The sequence below is a fragment of the Sebastes fasciatus genome, chromosome 22 (genome assembly GCF_043250625.1).
Source record: "Sebastes fasciatus isolate fSebFas1 chromosome 22, fSebFas1.pri, whole genome shotgun sequence".
NCBI lineage: Eukaryota > Metazoa > Chordata > Actinopteri > Perciformes > Sebastidae > Sebastes > Sebastes fasciatus.
The window spans coordinates 13,677,814-13,694,226 of record NC_133816.1 but is presented as its reverse complement, the minus strand read 5'-3'; the positions used below and the strand labels follow the sequence as shown (position 1 = coordinate 13,694,226).

The window sequence follows — 16,413 nt, the reverse complement described above, 5'->3', positions numbered from 1 at the left end:
AGGTGGTCTACTTGATGACTATAAGCAAATTATTTAAACAGCGTTTGTATAGGACTGATTCTGTTCCAAGCTGATTGATCACTATAAGCGTTGATCACTGTATTATTGCTCTACAGTTTATATTGAAAATGAGAACAGAAGCAGCAGGTTAAACCACTGTTCATTTAACTTGAATAGAAGCTGGTTTATTCTATTTTTTGTTAAATATTGCACTGCCTTGTATCTTGAGAACTGAATCACGTGCAGTTTGAGGCAAGTCATAGTCAAATCAGCACACTGACACACTGACAGCTGTTGTTGCCTGTTGGGCTGCAGTTTGCCATGTTATGATTTGAGCATATTTTTTATGCTAAATGCAGTACCTGTGAGGGTTTCTGGACAATATTTGTCATTGTTTTGTGTTATTAATTTATTTCTAATAATAAATATATACATACATTTTCATAAAACAAGCATATATGCCCACTCCCATGTTGATAAGAGTATTAAATACTTGACAGATCTCCCTTTAAGGTACATTTTGAACAGATTAAAAATATGTGTGTGCGATTAATTTGCGATTAACTATGGACAATCATGCAACTAATTGCGATTCAATATTTTAATGGATTGACAGCCCTATTGAGAACATAGATCACTGATACATTTTAACAATTGGTCATAATGTTCCTTTAATTTAACTGATTTACTAAAACAAGGTATGACCTGTGTTACACAGGCAAAGATGTGATCCTACAAACTGCTGCATCCACCTTGTTTGAAGGAGAATCAGTGACTCTTCGCTGTCGGCATCGTGATCAGACAAAGAAGAATGCTGCCTTCTACAAAGACGGATCGCCTATGGAAATTGACACAAACCATCAGTCACCGATGATATCAAAAAACACAGTTCAAATAATATCAGATGGGAGTTCTTACACGTGTAAATTTGATGAGGACGAAGAATCGGATCCAATAAAACTGAGAATGGAACGTAAGTAGTTTTCATACTAAGGAGCAGCAGACATGTAGCATTCCCAGAGTGAAGCAGAGTGATGATTTCTCTGAACTATCTTAGAGACACTAAACACTTAACAAAGGGAAACAAGAGAAGGCTGTGTTAAAATATCATTCATTTTCACAGTGTGTTTGTATCTTTTAGCACTTTTATTAGTAAAGAAATGTTAAACGAAGATGCAGATGAACGGCGCCCCTTTGCCGAGACTCCTCACTTTCTCACCCGGTAGCGGCGTGGAGGGAGACGGGCACCGGTCTGCATGAGCTGCTGGCGTTGCGGTGCAGAGGAGCCGGTCGGCAGAGTTTCACTTTAGATGCGTTACCTGACGAGGTGTTATCAATCCACTTGACGAGGGTGACTCACCCTTTCCACGTGCGCACTAATTTTTTATTCAGAGAAAATGACCTTTTTCCCGTTATGATATCAATGTGCAGGCAGCATCAGCCTCACCTATCCAGCGGGAAAGCATGTTTTCATTTATGAAAAGATCCCAAATGAACACTGTAGGTGGTCTACTTGATCACTATAAGCAAATTATTTAAACAGCGTTTGTATAGGACTGATTCTGTTCCAAGCTGATTGATCACTATCAGCGTTGATCACTGTATTATTGCTCTACTGTTTATATTGAAAATGAGAACAGAAGCAGCAGATTAAACCACTGTTCATTTAACTTGAATAGAAGCTGGTTTATTTTATTTTTTGTTAAATATTGCACTGCCTTGTATCTTGAGAACTGAATCAGCAGGTCCTAAAATTGCACTTTTTATTATTTTCAAATAAAAGGTGTATGTATTTGCCATTAATCGTTGTTTACTTGTTTAAATCCATAATTAATTTATCCCTGATTCCCTTACAAGAAAGACTTTGAGGAATCCTGACCTGCCCTGTCCCGTATCAGCTATTTATTTTACAGTCACACTGATTGAATTTTTGGCAAAAAAAGTTACTATGACACAAGCAGTGCATGTAAACTACCAACGATCCATCACAACATGTCTTCATTCTGTGAAATCCCTTTCTTACAGAGAAACCTCAGCCTGTCCTCACTGTGTCTCCATTATGGCTGAGTCCTGGAGACTCAGTAACTCTGAACTGCAATGTTAAAGATCCGTCTGCAGGATGGAGGTTCTACTGGTATAAGGCTGTTCCCAAACCAGCAGGCTACTACCACTACAGTTATGATCTGCTACCTGGCAGCACCAGTGGGACTGAACAGGATTCCTACATCGTTCATGGACAAACACACACAGCAGGATATGTGTGCAGAGCTGGAAGAGGAGATCCAGTGTTTCACTCTGACTACAGTAAACCTACGTTTGTCTGGTCTGGAGGTAGGTCTGTTTTGACTTTTCTATTATTGCACAATGGATGAAATGTACTTGTTGTGGTGACATTTTCCCACACACCAGCATCAGGTCAAATGTTGAGTATTACTCTCTAAAATAGAATGATGTTGTTGGCTGATTCATCTGCTAGTCTGGACTAGGGATGTTAATAATTAATAGTTAATTAAAAAGATTTAATTAAAAGCTGAGCGACTCTCAGAGGAGTGGCCTGTCACTTAAAGGAGAATAGCTGGTCCATCTTAACAGCCCACCAACAACGGCATGGTACCAACAACACAGATTCTTTATTTATTTAACAATTCTCTCCAAAATGCATTGTATACATAAATTATACTCTCGCCTTTTCTGCTTGCTCTCTTCTTCGCGTCTTCTTTTTGGGATTCAAGTGGATGTTATACACCCAGAGGGCAGTAATGCAATTAGTGCATGCTTGCATTAATGCCTTCTTTGAACTGCTGATTCCTGTGTAGTTTGCATACATGTCATCCCTGCACTAATTGCATAAATGTGCACTGTGTTACACTGTTAGACAATTCAGAGCCGTTTAAGCCTCAACAATGAAAATTATTAAATCCACAATAAACCTAAAGGATTATTTTTATTGTGGTCTTTTTAATCTTAATTTGTTGTGTTTTGTTTTTCCCATCATTGTGTGTTTTTCAGATGTTCATTCAGCAGCGTCTCTCACAGTGAGTCCTGACAGAGCACAGCACTTCATCAATCAGTTAGTGTCACTGAGCTGTGAGGGAAACTCCACCAAGTGGAGAGTGATGTGGTTTTATGAATCTGGCTCCCTGATAGACTGTACTATCTGGGGGACAATGACTGGATCCACATGCACCATAAACCGTTACTGGATAAGTGGAGTGTACTGGTGTGAGTCTGAAACAGGACAGTTCAGCAATGCAGTCAACATCACTATACAGTGTGAGTTTTGATTAACATATTTTTGTTTCTGAAGTATTTCAACTTTCTATCATATAGTTTGAAATCTGTAGGTGACTAGTATTAACCAAAATTATTTTCAAAATGAATAACTTGATATCTCTTTTAACAAACCATTAAACAAACTTAGTTTGTTCCAGTGTAATGTTTATAGGAAAATGTCATATGGATTTTATTGCCCACTGACGTTTTTATGCCAAAATCCATCCACCATTTATTTTATACTCGAGGTAGCTGTAGAGTTATCTGACTCTAGATTGGCTCCTCAGTTACACCCACAATCAAAATAGGTTAGTAGACTATTCTGTAGCACACTGCCACAAAGTTCACATTGAACATATTTAGTATTCAATATAATTGTAACAATGTACATCACCAAAGTGCCACCTTTTCCATCATTCAATTTTTAACAGACGATGGTATTATCCTGGTGAGCCCTGTCCATCCTGTAGCTGAGGGACATCCTGTCACTTTTGGCTGCAAGCTGAAGACAGAAAAGGTTCTTCATGATGTGGATTTCTATAGAAACGACAAACTCATCAAAAACCATACCAATGGGGAGCTGATTATCTCTGCAGTCTCAACGTCAGATGAAGGCTTTTATAGATGTAAAGGAAAAGAGTCACCACCAGGTTCGCGGAATTGGACGTCAAAAGAGAGTTGGATGTCAGTTAAATGTGAGTTTGATTTTGATTTAGTTTCTACAAAATTCATTTACAGGTTCCATAAGCTTTATAAAGTGCATTTTGAATATAAATAAATATGAATTTTATAGTTTTTTTCTATGAAATAAGCATGTGACCTGTTATGACCCCCTCAAAGAATCTGATTCAAGAACCGTTATGAACCAGAATCTGAATTGTTAAAATCCAAACGATACTCAACCCTAATCGAGGGTTTATACAAGTGTATTTGAGTGTATGTGTTTTAATACTATCTATTCATGATTTATGTGTATTTTGTATTTGTGTGTATATTCTAAAGATGTACCAGCGTCCGAGCCTGAAAAGACCTCTCCATTTCCTGTGCTGTTGATTGTTGGGCTGGTTTGTGGAGTTTTACTGATTATTGTCCTGCTGCTGTTTCTGTATCGCTACAGAAAGTCAAAAGGTGAGATCTTTTCCTTCTGATAATAGACTGATTCTGATGTATTTACATGTACTGTAGTAACAATAGAACAATTTACAATACAAAACCATGTAACAGCAAATGTTTTTTTTTTTGTGTCTTTTTTACAGATTCATGCTTTAAGAGGTTGGTACAACACTCTCTTCTCTCATTCTGAACATAACAGCAGTAAATTACACGTTCCTTATTAAATCCACTGTATTTACTTCCTGTTTTGGGCCCACCAGGTCTCAGAGCACCAATCAGGGTCCTGCTACAGACCACATGATCAACCAGGATGAAACTCAAAGCAGAGTATATGCTTCTCTTCTCCATGGTCAGCCTTAACCCTGATTCATTTTTATCATTTATCGTTAACTCATTTCTATTTGTGGTTATCTGTTTTAGAAGATAGTAGAATTCATATTATTGGATTCAAGTGATTAAAATGACCTTGGTTTGATTCTCACTGCTCTGTAGGTGATGTGTGTCTCTATGCAACAATCCAAGGCGTTGAAGAACCTGGAAATGGTACAGTATATACTTTGTGTTTAACATGGAGCAGTTTGAAATACTAGGATAAATAGATTAAGTGATTGATTGATAATCCATTGAGTTTAAAAATGTCTATATTTTAAGTGAATCCAGTGATGTCATATGTTCTTTGACTGAGCTTAAATCATTGATTGCTAAGAAAGGTGAGTGCTTTATTTTATGTAGTGAGAATTGTAATAGTTGAGATGCTTTTGTACTTAAATAAAGTATATGATTGTCTTGTCATGCATTCATCTGATCCTTCCAACAGGGGAGAATAATGAACCAGAGGAGAGAGTTTACACAAATGTGACGACAAGATCAGCTGCAGGTACAGTCAAGTACAAAAGACTTTGTGCTACATATAAATATTCTATATAATGAAAGTTTTTATTGTGTGTTGTGCTGCCTGCCTGACACTATTGACACCACCATAGATATTTGCATTCAAAAATACTCAGTGACATGAGTAAAGTGTCATAAAGCACCTTTAATTCTTACATAACCCTAAATTGTTTTTCTTCCAGATCAATGAAGAGATCTGTATGAACAAAACCAATGGAAATAGATGACAACATGAAAAACCACATCCTTGTTTAAACAGTATTTGCAGCTTTTGTGTAATTATTGTTTGCACTTCTGCTTTCCTTTAAGCCAGTATTTTGTACAGTTAACCTAGTAGCAGATCATTTAAAGGAAATGCATCATATGGCTTTGATATTCTGTTGTTCTTGGTACAAGACTACAGATTATTACATATAATAATTAAATGTATTTAGTGTTTATGTCCTGTATTTCTTCGTCGGTACAGATTAACGTCCTTTTGTTTTTTAATACAGGCTGGTTCAAAAATCAGCAAAAGGAACTTGTTTGAAATATTTGAGTTTCAGTACCTTGGTGATAGTTCAGCTATAAAATCAGCATCTCTTTCATTTTTGATGAAAAAGCTTTACACATTTATAACATTTAATCTGTTATCAGACAACATATCAAGTTTCCGTCTGTCTTTTTTAAAAATCATTTGATTGATACTGTATGTATTTTAGTTTCACCTGGATGAATTTAGTATGTTTTTTTTATGTTTGACCATTTTATGCATCAATAAACTTCCAGCACAAAGCTGTCAGCAGAGTTTCTAATTGTCATTTCTTTCTCTAAAAACTGATTTTAGATGAAATCTAAAATTTTCAACAATTGTAAACTAGAGAGAAACAAAAAAATAACTTGACAAACTACTGATGCTTTGTGCTCACTACAACATTTTTACTTAATCTTTACCATTCAAACAAAGAAAGATTCACATGTACTCACAGAATAACCTCAGCACACCGAGCAAAGTGCGTCCCGTCCAGCACTGACACTCCGACTCTGCTTCTGAGTAACTGTTTCAGCTGGCACGAATCTGAAACTTCTGCACATGAGACAAAAAACAAGTATGTTTTAACACCAATTTGGGCTCAGCTTTTATACATTTTGACCTCTTCTTCCTTCCTCTGTCACAAAACAAGTGTAAGTCGACGTTCATTTGTTATTTGATGGCACAGAAAATGCAATACTGAATATCAAACATTTACATATATACACACATTCAGTATGTATAATGTACTGCATATAAACATGCATTTGATACTTATTTAATGTAATACACTTCATAATTAATAACAGAAAAAATGTGACCAGGAATATATTGCGTACTCTGACAGAACGATAATGATGATTATGTTTATTAGATTACCAACAATAAGCAAGATAATACAATTAACTTCATATTTATGTCTTTATCTGCTTACTGCTCTTCAGAGTGGAGCCTTTCCCAGCATGCATTGGGCTAGAGGTATGGAGAGACTTAGCTGTGGCCATATTCCATATTACAATACATTATATAACTGTAAAACATACACACTGAGAAAGTTTGCCCAGGCTGGCGGACGGTGCTTGGTATCTCCTCAACTGATCCCAACATGACGGCCGGGTCACAAACCTTATCATTTTACAGCTAAACAGTACACTACAAGATGATTCTGAAAACATTTGAGATGAGAAATAGGCATTACAGTAACAACATATTGATTCATAATTGATCAGCGCTCCCTTGTTTGACCGTTTGATCGGAGTTCGTGAGTGATTGACAGCTGCTTCCGTTGAATGAACAGCCAATAGGAACGCTCTCTCTCTGAAATGACCTGTGATTGGCCAAAGTCTCCCTTCACAGGCTAGACTTTTTAAAGCCTGAAAACAGAGCCATGAGGAGGTGCAGAAATCTAGTTTTCTCTCAGAACACTTGAATTACAATATGCTGAAAGGTTATTATGGGACCACTTATCATATCACATTTACTCAGGAGGGTGTTAGAGACACAAACAGGATGTTCTGTACATGCTTACAAAGATACGTACACGTGACATGACACATGGTTGCAGGAGCACATAATACACAAAATGATACACAAAGTAGAAGCATTTCTCAGAAGCAGAGTAACAGTGTCAGTGCTGGAGCTGAGGATGGGCATACTTTGCTCTGCGTGCTGAGGCTTTTCTGTGAGTACATCAGTGACTTTTTCTAAGTTTAGCCATCACACCACTTCGCTGGGTTTGACCACATAGACATTTACACAAACCAGAACATGGCAAACTCAAGCCCAGCCGGCAACAACAGCTGTCAGTGTGTCAGTGTGCTGACTTGACTATGACTTGTCCAAAACTGCATGTGATTATCATAAAGTGTCTGTAAAGGGGAGACTCGTGGGTACCCATAGAACCCATTTTCATTCACATATCTTGAGGTCAGAGGTCAAGGGACCCCTTTGAAAATGGTCATGCCAGTTTTTCCTCTCCAACAATTAACATAACTTTGGTGCGTTATTTAACCTCCTTCATGACAAGCTAGTATGACATGATTAGTACCACTGGATTCCTTAGGTTTTTTCTAGTTTCATATGATGCCAGTATCTTCTAGCTTTAAAACTGAGCACCTTATCACAAGTTGCATTAATAAGTTAAAGAAATTAGTGGCGTTAAAATGAATTTGCGTTAATGCATCATTATCGCGTTAACTTTGACAGCCCTACCGTAAAGTTTTCTCTGTTGATTTTATATTTCTGTTTGAATGTGAATTATTATTATTATTATTATTTGATTTGTTTCTGTCAGTTTGATAATGTCTGATAAAGTTTCTAATTTTATTTTAGCTCTTAATATCCTCCTCCACTGTGGACACGCTCAAGGTAATTATACAATTGTCTTGTTTTATATATTCACTCAAGATGAATCTCCACCAACTGTATCACTCTTCACCACATCCTATTTCTGTGTGCTCTGTTTTGTTAATGTACGATAAATACATTGACAAAAAACGAAAACACATTTCACTCTCTGCATCTTGTGTTGGTTTCTAGATGCTGTGCTGACCATTGAGTCAAACTGGTCCACTTTCTTTACTGGAGAGTCTGTTACCTTCATATGTGACATTTGGGCAGGAAAAGACGACAATTGGTATTACGCAATCTGGAAGGATGGTCAGGAATTTCTCCGCTACAACCCAAATAAGAGATATACATTACAACCTCTAGTTACAGGCCACAGTGGTCAATACCAGTGCCGTGGTTATCTCAAGAGTCAACCAGATGTTAAAAGAGAAAGTAATAAAGTCTCTCTAACTCTATCAGGTAAGTGATCAAAGTTTTACCACCATAACCAAGTTCACTAAAAGCACTTATTCATTTATGAGCCACTAGGGGTGTAATGATTCATCTACTACATCGATGTATCGATTTATATTCCTACGATCCAACTACATGATAGGTACTCGGCAAGTTGTCCTTCACGGGGGACGGTATATCGATCTAGAATCCATTTGCAAAGTAAATAATCGCTTGTTTCGATACTAAGAATTTGTATTTTATATGGATGTATTTAGCACTTTTATTAGTAAAGAAATGTTAAACGTTACTGCGGTTCATGTTCCCTGTGTATAACGTCATCGACATGCGCCAGATTGCCAGCTCTGCAGCGTGAGCTTGCATGCAGAATAACGGCGCCCTTTTGCCGAGACTCCTCGCTCACTCATCCGGGAGCAGCGTGGAGGGAGACGGGCACCGGTCTGCATGAGCTGCTGAGGATGCGGTGCAGACGAGCCGGTCGGAAGAGTTTACGTGACAAAGTGTTATCAATCCACTTGGCGAGGGCGGCTTCACCCTTTCCACGTGCGCATTCGTTTTTTATTCAGACAAAATAACCTTTTTCACGTTATGATATCAATGTGCACGCAGCCTCAGCCTCACGTATCCAGCCGGAAAGCAGACGGTCCGTGAGGCAAAGCATCACGGGAGTAAAGTAAAAAAACAAAACAGAAATTCAACTAACGTTAGTGTAATATAGTTTTCATGAATGAAAACAAGTCATGGAATCGTATCGTATTGTATCGCTCTAGATGAGCCAAATATCGTCTTTGAATCGTAGCGGAATCATAGAAATTGATATGTATCGTATCGTTGTAAAGAAGTAATGTTACACCCCTATGAGCCACGTTGATATGATCACCCTGTGTGGAGCCTCCTCCAGGAGAAATGTACTCATTCATTACTTCATGAACCATGAGAGTCATTATTTACTACAGTAAGAGTGACTTTGGCAAACTTCTTCTGTCTCCAACTTGATGTTGGATTCTAATTATGTTAAAAACTAGGGCTGTCAAAGTTAACGCAATAATAACACTTTAACGCAAACTTGTTTTAACGGCACTTATTTCTTTCACGCATTAATACAACTTGTGACCAAGAAAACCTAAGAAATTTTGGCGAGGAAAAACAGTCATGGCCATTTTCAAAGGGGTCCGTTGACCTCTGACCTCAAGATATGTGAATGAAAATGGGTTCTATGGGTACCCACGAGTCTCCCCTTTACAGACATGCCCACTTTATGATAATCACATGCAGTTTGAAGCAAGTCAAAGTCAAGTCAGCACACTGACACACTGACAGCTGTTGTTGCCTGTTGGGCTGCAGTTTGCCATGTTATGATTTGAGCATATTATTTTTTATTGCTTAATGCAGTACCTGTGAGGGTTTCTGGACAATATCTGTCATTGTTTTGTGTTATTAACTGATCTCTAATAATAAATATATACTTACATTTGCATAAAGCAGCATATTTGCCCACTCCCATGTTGATATGAGTATTAAATACTTGACAAATCTCCCTTTAAGGTACATTTTGAACAGATTAAAAAAATGTGTGATTAATTTGCGATTAATCGTGATTAAGTATTTTAATCGATTGACAGCCCTATTGAGAACATAGATCACTGATACATTTTAACATTTGGTCATATGTTCCTTTAATTTAACTGATTTACTAAAACAAGGTATGACTTGTACACGTGTAAATTTGATGAGGACGAAGAATCGGATCCAATAAAACTGAGAATGGAACTTAAGTAGTTTTCATACTAAGGAGCAGCAGACATGTAGCATTCCCAGAGTGAAGCAGAGTGATGATTTCTCTGATTATCTTCGAGACACTAAACACTTAACAAAGGGAAACAAGAGAAGGCTGTGTTAAAACTGTCATTCATTTTCACAGTGTGTTTGTACTCACTTTAATCCATGTTAGGTTAACTTAAACAACAACTTCAGTGGTTAATAAGTGTGAAACATGAGCATAGTTTCTATTGATCTTCATGAGTTTACTATACCTTAATAATATACAAAGATTTAAAAAAGTGATTCATTATTTTCCATATTATTATCTACAATTATCTGTAGCACCAAGAAGGAAGGATGAGATTATATTATTCATTTTAATTATCTTTCAAACTGGACTAATTCTCAGGGACAATAATGACCTTTTTTATGTGTTTGTTCTAAATTAAACAGCAAAACCAAAGGCCCAACTGAGCGCTGACAGGACAGACATTCTAGCAGGGGGCAATGTGAACTTGACCTGCTCTGTGAGACCGTCATCAGCATCTGGTTGGAAATACTTCTGGTACAGAGGCAACAAAACCTCTGAACCCCTGACCACACAAGATGATGATCTCCTCTCAAATGGACAAATCCGTGTCTCACAAAGAGGACTCTACAGGTGCAGAGGAGGAAGAGGAGATCCTGTTTACTACACAGAGTACAGTGATCCAGTCGGTAAGAAAAAAATGGTCTAGTTGATAATTCATAGTGTATTTATTAATACGATTCAAGACTAACCCCCCAAAAATTTATGTTTATTCTTTTCTATCTTTTCTTTTTGGGGCCTGTTGAATCATGAACAGTCACTAACAGGGCTGTTGTGATCCCGCAACCCAACTGGCCTGAGATATACTCTGGAGAGACGATCACTCTCACATGTGAAATTGAGGATGGAGGAGACGCTGAGTGGGAGTATGAATGGACACCACCCAACTCATACACACCTCAAAATCCAAGTGAACACATGATTAGATCATCACACAGTGGATACTACAGCTGTAAGGGCACAATGAAAAGTGAAAAGTCTTCGACAGAGTGGAGTAACACTTTCACATTGAGAGTATCTTCCAGTAAGTCATCATTTTAATTTTGCTGAATGTAAACAAAATATTTTAAATGTTAGTTTGGTTAATATATTTTGAGGCAGTACACCTTCACACCTGTATTACACATTTGGAGATAAAATATGTAGGACACAAGTAGTTAATGTAAACTACCAACGATCCATCACAACATGTCTTCATTCTGTGAAATCCCTTTCTTACAGATGAACCTCAGCCTGTCCTCACTGTGTCTCCATTATGGCTGAGTCCTGGAGACTCTGTAACTCTGAACTGCAATGTTACACATCCATCTGCAGGATGGAGGTTCTACTGGTATAAGGCTGTTCCCAAACCAGGAGACAACTCCTACAGTTATGAGCGGCTACCTGGCAGCACCAGTGGGACTGAACAGGATTCCTACATCGTTCATGGACAGACACACACAGCAGGATATAGGTGCAGAGCTGGAAGAGGAGATCCAGTGTTTTACACTGACTACAGTAAACCTAAGTTTGTCTGGTCTGGAGGTAGGTCTGTTTTGACTTTTACATTATTGCACAATGGATGAAATGTACTTATTGTGGTGACATTTTCCCACACACCAGCATCAGGTCAAATGTTGATTATTACTCTCTAAAATAGAATGATGTTGTTGGCTGATTCGTCTGCTAGTCTGGACTAGGGATGTTAATAATTAATAGTTAAAGGGACTATTTGTAACTTTCAGAAATGCTTCTTAACAGCGACACCTGTGGCCGTGAAATCAACGAAAGTCAGCGTCGGGCTCGCGCTTGCTCGCTCTCAATATACCTGAACGAGCATCACTCAAAACAGTGAGGCGACACAAGTCAGCTAAAACCATAATATCACTCTATATTTCAGCTGCTTGGCAGTAATGTTAGCTGACCAGACGAAGGTCTCTCCATGAACATGATTTAGATCTGATCCTAGTGTTGGCTTTTCCTGCCTAAGTGCAGGCTGAAGCAGCGGGGCTCTGCAGCGTGTCTCCCTGCTCTCTCCTCCCGCAGCCGGAGAGCAGAGGAGACACCAGCACCCAGTCGGTAACGAGAGGGTAACGTTACTAGCTAAGGAGCTCCATCACTTCACAAGACACGGGAAACCTCTGTTGGTCTGGAGGAGCTGCATTTTTTTTTTTCTGCACAAACGTCCCCTGTGCATTCACTAGATATTCTCAGAGCTAAACTAACTCTTCTGCAGTGTGGAGTGAGCGCGCGTTCACTTCTAGAGGTGGAGCGAGCTGAGAACGTGCGCGCGAGCTGAGCGAAGGTAGGCAGGCAGAGTTGGAGAGGCAGCAGCCACACGCGAACGCGCATATGTGAGCGCGCATGTGTGACGACCCGCTACATTTATGCGCGTACAAAGTTACAAATAGTCCCTTTAATTAAAAAGATTTAATTAAAAGCTGAGCGACTCTCAGAGGAGTGGCCTGTCACTTAAAGGAGAATAGCTGGTCCATCTTAACAGCCCACCAACAACGGCATGGTACCAACAACACAGATTCTTTATTTATTTAACAATTCTCTCCAAAATGCATTATATACATAAATTATACTCTCGCCTTTTCTGCTTGCTCTCTTCTTCGTGTCTTCTTTTTGGGATTCAAGTGGATGTTATATACCCAGAGGGCAGTAAAGCAATTAGTGCATGCTTGCATTAATGCCTCCTTGAACTGCTGATTCCTGTGCAGTTTGCATACATGCCATCCTTGCACTAATTGCATAATTGTGCACTGTGTTACACTGTTAGACAATTCAGAGCCATTTAAGTCTCAACAATGAAAATTATTAAATCCACAATAAACCTAAAGGATTATTTTTATTGTGGTCATTTTAATCTTAATTTGTTGTGCTTTGTTTTTCCCATCATTGTGTGTTGTTTTTCAGATGTTCATTCAGCAGCGTCTCTCACAGTGAGTCCTGACAGAGCACAGCACTTCATCAATCAGTTAGTGTCACTGAGCTGTGAGGGAAACTCCACCAAGTGGAGAGTGATGATGTTTTATGAATCTGGCTCCCTGAGAGACTGTACTATCTGGGGGACAATGACTGGATCCACATGCAACATAAACCGTATCTGGATAAGTGGAGTGCACTGGTGTGAGTCTGAAACAGGACAGTTCAGCAATGCAGTCAACATCACTAAACAGTGTGAGTTTTGATTAAAAGATTTTTGTTTCTGAAGTATTTCAACTTTCTATCATATAGTTTGAAATCTGTAGGTGACTAGTGTTAACCAAAATTATTTTCAAAATGAGTAACTTAATATCTCTTTTAAGAAACCATTAAACAAACTTAGTTTGTTCCAGTGTAATGTTTATAGGAAAATGTCATATGGATTTTATTGCCCACTGACGTTTTTATGACAAAATCCATCCACCATTTATTTTATACTCGAGGTAGCTGTAGAGTTATCTGACTCTAGATTGGCTCCTCAGTTACACCCACAATCAAAATAGGTTAGTAGACTATTCTGTAGCACACTGCCACAAAGTTCACATTGAATATATTTAGTATTCAATATAATTGTAACAATGTACATCACCAAAGTGCCACCTCTTCCATCATTCAATGCCAGGTATTTGGGGAGCTACTATATGCATCTGTATAATAAATTCAAAAATATCAAATGTATTCTCATCATTGTACGTCAACTTGTTCAACCTGCACCAGCTGATCTTTCTGACCTAAACTTCATATTCTTTAATCTTTTCACAGACAATATTATCCTGGTGAGCCCTGTCCATCCTGTAGCTGAGGGACATCCTGTCACTTTTGGCTGCAGGTCAAGGACAGAAAAGGTTCTTCATGATGTGGATTTCTATAAAAATGACAAACTCATCAAATATCATACCAATGGGGAGCTGATTATCACTGCAGTCTCAAAGTCAGATGAAGGCTTTTATAGATGTGAAGGTAAAGAGTCTCCAGAAGATTCGTGGAGTTGGATGTCAAAAGAGAGTTGGACGTCACAAGAGAGTTGGATGTCAGTAAAATGTGAGTTTGATTTTGATTTAGTTTCTACAAAATTCATTTACAGGTTCCACAAGCTTTATGAAGTGCATTGTGAATCTGAATGAATATGAATTTTATAGTTATTTTCTTTGAAATAAGCATGTGACCTGTTATGACCCCCTCAAATAATCTGATTCAAAAACCGTTTAGAAACCAGAATATGAACTGTTAAAATCCAAACGATACCCAACCCTAATCAAGGGTTTATACAAGTGTATTTGAGTGTATGTGTTTTAATACTATCTATTCATGATTTATGTGTAAGTGTATTTGTATTTGTGTGTATATTTTAAAGATGTACCAGCGTCCGGGCCTGAAAAGACCTCTCCATTTCCTGTGCTGTTGATTGTTGGACTGGTTTGTGGAGTTTCACTGATTATTGTCCTGCTGCTGTTTCTGTATCACTACAGAAAGTCAAAAGGTGAGATCTTATCCTTCTGATAACAGACTGATTCTGATGTATTTACATGTACTGTAGTAACAATAGAACAATTTACAATACAAAACGTTTTTTTTTCTTGTTTTTTTTACAGATTCATGCTTTAAGAGGTTTGTACAACACTCTCTTCTCTCATTCTGAACATAACAGCAGTAAATTACACGTTCCTTATTAAATCCACTGTATTTACTTCCTGTTTTGGGCCCACCAGGTCTCAGAGCACCAATCAGGGTCCTGCTACAGACCACATGATCAACCAGGATGAAACTCAAAGCAGAGTATATGCTTCTCTTCTCCATGGTCAGCCTTAATCCTGATAATGTTTTATTTTTTATATTGTTGACTCTAAATCTCACATTTCTATTTCTGGTTATCTGTTTTAGAAGATAGTACAATTCATATTATTTGATTCAAGTGATTAAAATGACCTTGGCTTGATTCTCACTGCTCTGTAGGTGATTTGTGTCTCTATGAAACAATCCGAGGCGCTGCAGAACCTGAAAATGGTACAGTATATACTTTGTGTTTAACATGGAGCAGTTTGAAATACTACGATAAAAAGATGTAGAGAAAAGATTTCATGTAGTGACAATTACAATAGTTGAGATGCTTTTGTACTCAAATAAAGTAGATAATTGTCTTGTCATGCATTCATGTGATCCTTCCAACAGGGAAGAATAATGAACCAGAGGAGAGCGTTTACGAAAATGTGACGACAAGATCAGCTGCAGGTACAGTCAAGTAGAAAATACTTTGTACTACATATAAATATTCTATATAATGAAAGTTTTTATTGTGTGTTGTGCTGCCTGCCTGACACTATTGACACCACCATAGATATTTGTATTCAAAAATACTCAATGACATGAGTAAAATGTCATAAAGCACCTTTAATTCTTACATAACCCTAAATTGTTTTTCTTCCAGATCAATAATGACATATGTATGGACAAAACCAATGGAAATAGATGACAACATGAAAAACCACATCCTTGTTTAAACAGTATTTGCAGCTTTTGTGTAATTATTGTTTGCACTTCTGCTTTCCTATAGGCCAGTATTTTGTACAGTTAACCTAGTAGCAGATCATTTAAAGGAAATGCATCATATGGCTTTGATATTCTGTTGTTCTTGGTACAAGACTACAGATTATTACATATAATAATTAAATGTATTTAGTGTTTATGTCATGTATTTCTTCATCGGTACAGTGTAATATCACTTTGTTTTTTAATGCAGGCTGGTTCAAAAATCAGCAAAAATCAATTGTTTTTAAAATATTTGAGTTTCAGTACCTTGGTGATAGTTCAGCTATAAAATCAGCATCTCTTTCATTTTTGATGAAAAGCTTTACACATTTATAATATTTAATCTGTTATCAGACAACATATCAAGTTTCCGTCTGTCTTTTTAAAAATCGTTTGATTGATACTGTATGTATTTTAGTTTCACCTGGATGAATTTAGTATGTTCTGTTATGTTTGACCATTTTATGGATCAATAAAC

General features: G+C 37.6%; 2 protein-coding genes across 4 annotated transcripts in view; both read left to right on the top strand.

Moving 5' to 3' along the window:
* Nucleotides 1-16,208, top strand: part of LOC141761168 (Fc receptor-like protein 5) — a 29,490-nt gene extending 13,282 nt beyond the window's left edge. The window contains exons 4-13 of one of the 3 annotated variants that reach the window (XM_074624478.1): nt 719-973; nt 2,026-2,331; nt 3,010-3,273; nt 3,705-3,968; nt 14,764-14,889; nt 15,002-15,017; nt 15,119-15,207; nt 15,363-15,413; nt 15,579-15,638; nt 15,835-16,208. In XM_074624478.1, the coding sequence (XP_074480579.1) occupies nt 719-973; nt 2,026-2,331; nt 3,010-3,273; nt 3,705-3,968; nt 14,764-14,889; nt 15,002-15,017; nt 15,119-15,207; nt 15,363-15,413; nt 15,579-15,638; nt 15,835-15,842 (1,439 nt within the window). In that variant the 3' untranslated portion in view covers nt 15,843-16,208. Of the gene's footprint in view, nt 1-718; nt 974-2,025; nt 2,332-3,009; nt 3,274-3,704; nt 3,969-4,275; nt 4,402-4,529; nt 4,546-4,646; nt 4,756-14,763; nt 14,890-15,001; nt 15,018-15,118; nt 15,208-15,362; nt 15,414-15,578; nt 15,639-15,834 lie in introns of those variants that run through there. The other 2 variants (XM_074624480.1, XM_074624479.1) reach the window with 2 other exon arrangements.
* On the top strand, nt 8,045-14,632 carry LOC141761199 (sialoadhesin-like). The gene is made up of 6 exons (XM_074624531.1): nt 8,045-8,155; nt 8,327-8,596; nt 11,661-11,963; nt 13,341-13,604; nt 14,172-14,432; nt 14,619-14,632. The coding sequence occupies exons 1-6, from the start codon at nt 8,089-8,091 to the stop codon at nt 14,630-14,632; spliced, it is 1,179 nt and encodes a 392-aa protein (XP_074480632.1). The 5' UTR covers nt 8,045-8,088.
* Nucleotides 16,209-16,413: the final 205 nt, after the last annotated feature.